Source organism: Morone saxatilis, unplaced genomic scaffold, assembly GCF_004916995.1.
Source record: "Morone saxatilis isolate NCDOM2014 unplaced genomic scaffold, NCSU_SB_2.0 Contig12, whole genome shotgun sequence".
In the NCBI taxonomy this organism is placed as follows: domain Eukaryota; kingdom Metazoa; phylum Chordata; class Actinopteri; family Moronidae; genus Morone; species Morone saxatilis.
The window spans coordinates 21,508,501-21,517,527 of NW_023339674.1; the positions used below are offsets into that span (position 1 = coordinate 21,508,501).

General features: G+C 42.6%; 2 protein-coding genes across 8 annotated transcripts in view; both read right to left on the reverse strand.

Annotated features, from left to right (window-relative positions):
- Positions 1–3,708, reverse strand: part of slain2 (SLAIN motif family, member 2) — a 15,000-nt gene extending 11,292 nt beyond the window's left edge. For 4 of the 7 annotated variants that reach the window (XM_035653116.1, XM_035653114.1, XM_035653113.1 and 1 more), the window contains exons 1-2: positions 2,992–3,708; positions 414–556 (exon numbers count right to left, since the gene is read on the reverse strand). In XM_035653116.1, coding sequence (XP_035509009.1) covers positions 414–556; positions 2,992–3,476 — 628 coding nt within the window. In that variant the 5' untranslated portion in view covers positions 3,477–3,708. The remainder of the gene's footprint in view (positions 1–413; positions 557–2,991) is intronic. The other 3 variants (XM_035653118.1, XM_035653115.1, XM_035653117.1) reach the window with 1 other exon arrangement.
- Positions 3,709–4,042: 334 nt separating this feature from the next.
- anapc4 (anaphase promoting complex subunit 4) overlaps positions 4,043–9,027 on the reverse strand; it is a gene marked incomplete in the record, with an annotated part of 7,577 nt that continues 2,592 nt past the window's right edge. The window contains 17 exon segments of the mRNA XM_035654119.1: positions 4,043–4,398; positions 4,627–4,750; positions 4,940–5,107; positions 5,221–5,298; positions 5,385–5,486; positions 5,576–5,614; positions 5,717–5,778; positions 7,137–7,234; positions 7,425–7,518; positions 7,605–7,661; positions 7,751–7,807; positions 7,888–7,934; positions 8,048–8,103; positions 8,248–8,299; positions 8,381–8,481; positions 8,567–8,643; positions 8,764–8,806. Coding sequence (XP_035510012.1) covers positions 4,159–4,398; positions 4,627–4,750; positions 4,940–5,107; positions 5,221–5,298; positions 5,385–5,486; positions 5,576–5,614; positions 5,717–5,778; positions 7,137–7,234; positions 7,425–7,518; positions 7,605–7,661; positions 7,751–7,807; positions 7,888–7,934; positions 8,048–8,103; positions 8,248–8,299; positions 8,381–8,481; positions 8,567–8,643; positions 8,764–8,806 — 1,495 coding nt within the window.

A 9,027-nucleotide genomic window follows, 5' to 3' on the forward strand; every position in this document is an offset into this window, starting at 1 on the left:
TGGAAAATCACTGTTGTTTCAGTGTTAAGGAACTCCATTGTTTTACTGTAGTCAGACTCTTAAAATAGATTCAAAAAGAAGTAGCATTGCTTTTATGATAAAGAGCTCTAATGAATAATGTAACGGAATTAGAAAAATTGATAGATACACAAATTGACAGCAAGAGACAGACTGGCCGACAGCACAGAGGCAGCAGACACAGCAAGACTTTGAAAACAACTAAAGTCTTTGTCTCAGTAAAGATTCTGTCCTGCTTATGTCTCATTAGTAAGACAGTGAATCCCTCCCTACTAGGGGGGGTATTTGGTTTTGAACTCCTAAAAAGGAGAGAGATTAATTAAGTGTATCACTGATGTTGTTACTGTTTCTACTACTGTTGCTGCTGCTAGTTATTTCATGTTCTCTGGCGTTACCTGACAGGGTGAGGTCCAGTCTGTGGATGAGTGAGCGCTTGGCTGATTCCATCTCAGGACTGGGGTTGTCAAGAGCTTGGCGGCACCACACGATAGGACTCAAGGTTTTCTGCAGGGGACTGTTCAGTTTCGCCTCATATAGCCTGGAAAAACATACACAGCACACACAGTTAGACGTGGTGTATTGCAATCACAAACTGTCGTCTCTCTCTCTCTCTAATGATGACCGACTATGACATGTGACAGCTCATATGTGATGTGACGCAGTGGAAATGAGATGGGAGCGGGGATAACAAGTGTTTGGACAGTGTTTTATCACAGACTGCTGCAGTGGCAAAAAGGTATTTATGTGACCACGCTTGCTGACACTGAAATTACTATTTGTCTTCATTTAGATTTATTTCATATTTAAATATTTGAACTCTTAGAGGGGCCATTAATTATCTAAGACCAGTTGAAAACATACATTGAGGTGACTTGCACTCTGCATCTTCAATACCTGTCAATATAATCTTGACTCTTAAATGTTGCATGTGTTCAATAAGCACAACCCTCTCGGTCTCCCTGAACCATGAGGACAATGCAACTTACAGCTCTCGCTGCAGCAAACTTTAAGAATGAAACACTGTCACTGCCTGAAATCGTTGGAAAGAGTCATGGGTTCAGTGCTTAGTCAGCCGTATTGATTGAGTCTGTCTCTTAATAGTGATGAGAACACATAAATGTATACAATAAGGCTACAAACTAACTGAATTGTCAGTTGTACAAGTAATAGAAACATGTGTTTATCCTTAATCTCCGAGAGGAGAAGAGAAAAGGAGAGTTTCCACTCAGAGGAGACATCTGAGTCAGCAGCTGTCAGCTCTGTTGCAGCCATCGAAGAAGCCTTTCATGATGAAAGCACAAACAGGCAAAGACGGGCCAGTGCAGAGAAATACAAGCCTGAAATCTGGGATTGCACATTTTCAATGTTTACCAACACAATGACCGCCATTCACATTCACATTCACTACAGAGTAAATCTCCTGCTAACACTTCAGACATGACCTCCAAGCTCTGAAACAATGATAGGGGTCATGTCCACATGCAGTTGGTGTGACAAGCATCTATTGATAGGAAACAGCACTGCGGGAGAATGCAGCATTTAAAATCCAGTCTAATGCTAATTCAGGGATTACAGGAGTCTATGACAGGAGCTGCTGAGAGCTAGGCACTACACTAATCCCACATATCAATCTGATCCAAAGGGCAGACAAACAGCAGCGGTATAACGAGACTGGCTCTGCTGAGCATGAGTGAGCAATGTCTGAAAGTAGTCTGATGTCGAAGGCTCAGTGGCTGGCACAGGCTCACTGCTGCAAGCAACAGAGGGAAGACTGCTGTGAGCTGGCTTTCAACCAAATGTGATCTACCGTCGTAGTTTTAGCCACTGTCCTTAAGTTGCATCAGGAAGTACGCCTTCATTACACTGTCATTACCAAAGAAGACGCCAATCAGGCAAACTCCTCCTTACGAGCCACAAATAACAAGGGCCACTGTGTTCTGTGGACGACCCATCATTACATTCACGTCTAGTCAGTTTCTATCTTCTGTAAACCCTTCTACCAAGACTCATCTCGGTGCGTAACTCTGCCTCTTGAAGGGATTTCCTTGACTCGGGATACGAGGCGAGATTAAGACAGCAGCATCAATCCAATCACACTCTGGAGTTTCAAGGATTACACATCTAAAGTGCTGAGCGCTGGAGGAAACAACACAAACACAACGTGCTGAGGATTAAGGAGTGTGGATGAACATGTGGACTGATTACAAACAGACCAACATGATGCCAAATGCTCATCCATCCACAAGACGCTCCACATGACCCTTTTATATTATTTACACCCATTGTTTGTAACCCCTGTAAACTCAATGCCAGTGGCCAGACTTTTGACACTGCCGTAGCTTTTATTCCTACATGATGAGATGGCAGTGCTATTTCAAATCTCTTGCCTTCCTCACTTGGTGCTGCAGAGCACTTGTGGCTGTGTGCCAACACTTTCAGAGGAGGAATATAACCATGGCTACCTCTCCCACATGACTGTGTGTTGGAAACAGGAAAACAACTTTCATTTTTACTGCACACACTGATCTCCTGCCACCACTGCCATGACAAGCCAAGCAATCTGCCACATCACAACACCAGAAACGGTCCAACAGATGATCAGGGACTTCACGGTCCTGACAGCGGAGAGGCTGATCCTCAGAGGCCTAAACTGATCAGTGTCGGAAACAAATGCTCATACTGGAAGCGAGGTATGAGATAATGGATAGATATTCGGTATTGATTGTAGGACAAAGCACGTCTATTATGGTGACACAGTCCGAGAAGGGGCTTGGCATCGCCCACATGACTTGCCAAACTGCATCGTTCAGTCAGAGATCCACAATGAGACTCCTTCAGATGACTTCAGCTCCTAAACATTGTTTATGCCAGACGTTTTGTCTTGGTAGCTAATGTGTAGAGCAGCTGTGCAACTGAAGACCCAGACACGGCTGTAAAGGCAAACAGTGGTCCCGAGACAAGGCTGTCACTCACCAGCTGTCCTCGTCTTCGTGTAGACAGTCCATGTCTTCGAGATCTAAGATTTCCACTTCGTCTAGGATTGATGTTTCCCCTTCGTCTGTAAAAGCCCCGGTGGTGTCTGAATAAAGTGAGTTCATACTCGACACAGAGGCGGCAGCCGATGCCCCCTCATATTCATACGCCCTCCTGAAGCTGATACCGTCGTATGACAGTCTGGGGCTCAAACAGCGGTTATTCTCCAGCAGCCCACCGTAGCCTCCCGTCCCGACGAACCCCACCCCAGGGAAGCCGGCCAGACCGGCTGCCATCCCCGCTGACAGGGACGATGGGTCGTATCCGTCGCTGAGGGGTCTGTGGTGCCCTGACATCGCTCCGGACGAGGACAACATCGTAGACCGACTCCGAAGCTGTTCATTTTGCTGCTCGAGTTTCTTCACCAAGTCCTGGAGCTTCCGCACCTCCAGGTCCGCGTTGATATTTGAGTTGATATCCTCCATAGCGGCTCCGCAGCCCTGCGAAAATATGCGGTGGTCTGTGGTATTTTTAGTCGTTTCTCTGCCCAGAGTCTGTTTGTTCTTGTTCACTTCACTCTTATCTACGTGTTCAAAGAAGACACTTTGGTGTTCAACCGACTTAAAAAGCTCAACATCGTCATCTTCTCCGGTGTACCGTGCTTACGGGCAGGGTCGAGGCCATTTTCATAATACTCGTCACCAACTGTGAAAGACCAACAGGCGGCGAAAAACTCACGTCACTGCGTTCAGCGTCGGGAGCGAGCACGTAACCAACACCTATTTGCACGTGCACCGATAACTACTTAAACAAACGCGTTTAGCATCGTTTGTGCTACCGACGGCCCGTATTTACTCGTGTTTGATGTGGGTAACCGAATAATTATTTGATTCTTAATCCATTTATTTATTTATTGACCTACATTGCTGGTCCAGTTCCTCCCAGGTGAATAAAAAGTGAATGGCATGGTAATAAAAATGATTAATTACGGTACTCAAAATCTATACTACGATTTAAAGAAATACATAAGACAAGAAAAAAACCCAACAACTTGAGCACAAGCCTTTTTATTTTCATATTGAAATGTTAAACATGTTTCAGAAGGATGTAAAAAAAAAAAAAAAACATTTTGCAATGAGCAAAGTCTTATTTTTCAGAGCGTCAGTTTTAAGAGAGTTCCAAGGCTTCCTCTGACTCCAGATGCTCCTCAGTTTTTTGAAACACTGCTCCTCTTGGCTCTCCAGCCTCATCTTCAGCCTCCACACTCTCCTCTCCCTGCCCCTGGCTGGTCATAGAAGTTTCCAGCCCGTCCTGGTCAGCGCTGGCGTTCTGCGACTCTGCTCCCTCGTCATCTTCATCTTCTACATCCATCTCAAAAACGCGAATGTGCCTCAGATTGGCACTTAGCTGCCGGGAAAGAAGAAGTAAATGTTAGGAACAGTCCATAACATTCATTCACTGGCATGCCCCCCCTGGCAGAGAAATGTGAGAACACTGAAAAGGGATCATCTGATGATGTTGATCCTGGCAACAAATAAACAATATTGCAGTACAGCTCATTCACACATAATGTGCCAAACTCAAATCCCCATACACTTAATATAACAGGAAGTCTTGGATATAAATTTAACATACCACACAGGCCACTTTGCGGATTCCATTGACCGCTACAAACTGGGCCTTCATGCTTTCCAGTTCACGCCACTGATTCCCCAACACCAGTTCTTGGCACGGGATGGCACTGCTCTGCTGGTCCAACCTGACAAAATGGGTGAAATGCAGCATTTTATGCTTCATCTCTGCTGTCTTTAAGGCATTACTTAACTACTGTAAGCCATTTTCAAACTATAAAGTCCCTTAACTCAATTCTAACTTTTGGCTTCCTTGTCCTGATTGGTGAGAATTTGTGTTATGAAAGGGAAATTTTCCAAATAATGCACACACACACCTCAGGTTGGGCTCCCAGTTGAATTCTGTCTCACAGCTCAGGGTGGAAGCAAGAGGAACCTGAGCCAGGACACGCCTCCTGTTCTCTTCTTCTGATCCTTGCAAGACCACAGTTAGCATTTCATCGTCATAGAAACGAGCATCCAGGCAGCTATATACATAATTAGACCTGGAAAACAAAACCATGTTGAGTCATGGTAGCAACACCGTCACTCGGTGAGGAATTACTTTGCATTTCTGTCTAAACTAATTTAATTGGTAGGAATGACAAGAGGCACTAACTGGGCTGCAGCGTTATCATCCTCTGCATTGTCAAGATGGTGGCTGAGGTCAATGGACATTACGCTGTTAGGGATATGTCTGTGCCAGAAACAAAGAACATTATATAAACGCAGATTAAACACACAAAGAACCTCACACATACACCCACAATGACAGACGTGTACCTGTTTGGGTCTGTTCCTTTGCGCAATAGGTAGAGCTTGCAGGGTGAAATCTCTGGCATACAGAACAAAACATAGTGCATTTGGGCTTTCTTGTCATTCCATCTGTAGGACAAAAGAGAAATATCATCAACACAAACCCGTCTTACTGCGCAGAGCATTTGGAAACTCCAGGATGTTTGTGTTATACGTACAAAGATGGAAGTTCAAAAAGTCGTGGAGTGTTTTCAGAGCTGGAAAGACAACGGACATGAACAAATAAATGCAACTTTAATCACATTAATTTAACTGTATTTCAAGTAATACAAATTATTAACAGAAACATATGATCATACCTCTCTGGCACGGTGTACAGGGGCAAAAAGACTGCCTGTTTTACAGACTTCCCAATCACTTCCTGCATACAGATGAACAAAAAATAAACAAACATGTAAAATGAAAGAATAAGTCAAGTTTTCATTAAAACACATATGAAGTTTGTTTTAAAAGCATGTTCAGTTATCTTTTATTAACCAATGGAGTAACGGTATTACCAACACACGTTTATTTGCTTTAGCAAAAAAGCTGTACTGTATTGAAGCCAATAACGGCCATGCTTGCAATTATCTTTTTAATGCCGTTATCAAGATCACGTGTTAATTTATCTCTAGAAAACAAAAGCCGATTTACAAAGATAATGAGTTAATTTATCAAAAGAAAATTACTTTTGTTTTCCTGAGCTCACAGGATAATTCTGGCGAACTCAAAAAGGAATGTCTGGTTGTTTGATCACACTTGATTTGAGCGTTCAAGGTCACCATCATGAGGATTCACAGCTGAACTGAAAAGAGTTTATCCCACAAATCAGAGAGTGAATTTAAGATATTAAGTTCCTGGCAATATGATGGACTACTGACAAAAAGGAAAAGATGTTATTTTATTTTTTTAGATTATTTTGGGGCTTGTATGGCCTTTATTAGACAGGGGCAGCTGTGGAGAGACAGGAAAGTGGGGGGAGAGAGGGAGAGAGAGGAGATGACATGCAGCAATGGGCTGTAGGTTGGAATCAAACCCAGGCCACTGCAGTAAGGACTCAGCCTTTGTACGTGGGGTGCAGGCTCTACCAGGTGAGCTGTCAGGGCACCCAAATACCAGGAGAAGATTGAGATTTATTAAATCAGCTGAAAGATCCCTGCAATGTCCAGAGTGCACTTCGCATTCTGGTCAGTGTGAAAATGAATATTAACTGGCACGTTGTAGGTCATTCCTCCATGCATTGTCTATTATGTTGAACCAATGCTACATCTATAATACGTCATCTATGCATTGCTGGCATGGCACCTCTGAAACTCGGAAACTTTTGTTTTCTCTTGATCCTGAGATTAACTGCCTTAAAAAGGACCAGTATGTAGGATTTAGTCACATCTAGTGCTGATATTGCAAATTGCAACTAACTGAACACAGCTGGCGTCTGTATTTGATGACCTGGGAATGAGAATGTGCTGAGAGAGAAACTACAATGGCTGTTTTAAGGTGATTATACACTTCTATCAATAGCCTCCTAAATGTTACACACTGGACCTTTAAAAAAGTTGTTGCAAGCACGGCCGTTCAGGGCTTCCATAGGATTGTGGCTACAGTAAATATAAAACGCTGCAGGAACTACACAGAATGGGCAATATTGTTCCCTTTTTCACAGCAGGTCCCTGACGTTTGTACCTTAAAGGTCATTTGTACTGGTTAAAAAAAGGAAGATGAACAGCACATAAAACTCACAGCAGGTTTCTGGAGACACTGCTCAATCACATTCTCCATCATCCTCTTGACGAAGTGCAACGACTTTCGGGGATAAGAAGGAAACAGCAAAGGGCTCTCTAGATAAACCAGTCAAACATGTTATCTCTTAGTTATGGCAGTGGTACTTAAAGTAAACTGACACTCAGCAGTTTCTCACCAAACCAACCATTTAACCTCCATCCAAAACACATACATTAGTTATAAAATTAGTAATTAATTATTAATAAAACCATTTTCTGCAGGCTTAAAGTCAAGATCATAGTTCACCCTTCAGGTGCGTGCTCTCCTGTAAAAATGTCAGCCACTGATTTCCTTTTGTGTTGGGCGGAGACACAAGGTCCTCATCTTCGTCCTTCAGGTACTGCAAGTGTCCATATGAAAGAGAAACCAGACTGCTGTAAGACAGCAGCTCCACTCAACAACACTGTGCAACAAAAAAACACTTACCTGACCAACTCGTTCTACGTTGAAGTACTTCCCTTTACGATCAAAGAGTTCTTCATTCTGTTAAACCAGAGAGCAGTTTGTGAAAAAAACTATACGTTGAACAAATGTATTTAAAGGTCATCACAGTGCCATTGTACTGTTCTCACCTCACTGAAATGCTCAGACAGGAAGTCAGCAACAAAGGCAATGTCCTTCTGAGTCATCTGAGGGATTAACCAACATGGTAAAATTATACAAATTATATCAGGAACCCTTAAAATCACAAATCTCTCTCTCTCCTCACCTTGTTGAGCTCTGGTGGTATATGCTCCTCACACATTCTTAGCATAGCTGTGGGACAGCAAAGAGCTTGAGCATTAAAACAATCATTAAAACCTTATACTTGGGATCTTATAAACTAGTGCATGTTTTTTTTTTTACATTAATGTAATTTGTATTCTTACCGACATACAACCACCGAAAAAAGGCCTTAAAGTTTTTCATACTCTTGTCAATCACCCTAAAAGACAAAATAATAAGCAGTGATTCTATGCAGAGTTGTGACACATTGAAAACAACAGCACACACAAAATTTGCACAAAATATAACACAAGCACTGCAAATGGTACACAAATCTAATTAATTCAAAAATCAATGAACTCACTGCAGAAGTTCATTGGCTTTCAGAGAGAATGAACCCACAGCGGTGATAGCACCTGAAAACATAAAACGCAGATGTGAATGCTGCGATGAAAAGTCAAATTTTTTCCTAATCATGCAGGTTAGTGGTATGGTACCTTCTATAGCTGCTGAATCCAGACCGAGGGGCTCAAACTTCTGCTTCCAAAGGGACATGCCTTTCACCTCACTGAGGTGATACAACAGAGCCTCCGAGCCGCTGCCCCCAGAGAAAAGGAAGATATTTTAATTGAAAGATCGCAGGTTACAGGCAGCATTGAGGAGAAGTGAAAGGTTGAACATACCTCTGCAGGTGGCTGATCACCAGCTTCTGGATGCTGGAGTAAGAGGACTCAATGGACTGGCCGAGCTTCTTCAGGCCCTGTGATAAAATTAGAATATGCAAAGAAACAGAATGAGTTTTTCAGTTACAGAAAGTCTTATCCGAACAAATTCAAGTTTGAACATTAAGAGGAGCATTTGCACAACCTCTTACTCTCACCTTGACGGTCAGCTGGTTCATCAGAAGAGCTTGTAGTTCAGGGCTACATGAGAGCAAAGAGCCAATCAGAAGAAAAATTTGATCATTAAGTAGCTCAAGATATTTTGCTTCCATCTACAACAACCAAACTTTTTCCTTAACAGACCCCTTTTCTGTCATTAATCACTAAGTGACATATTTTATAGCTATTTCATATTATATTCAGTGCATAAAAATAACAGTACAAAACAACTAACAAACTGTACAAGGAACCCAAATAGTGAA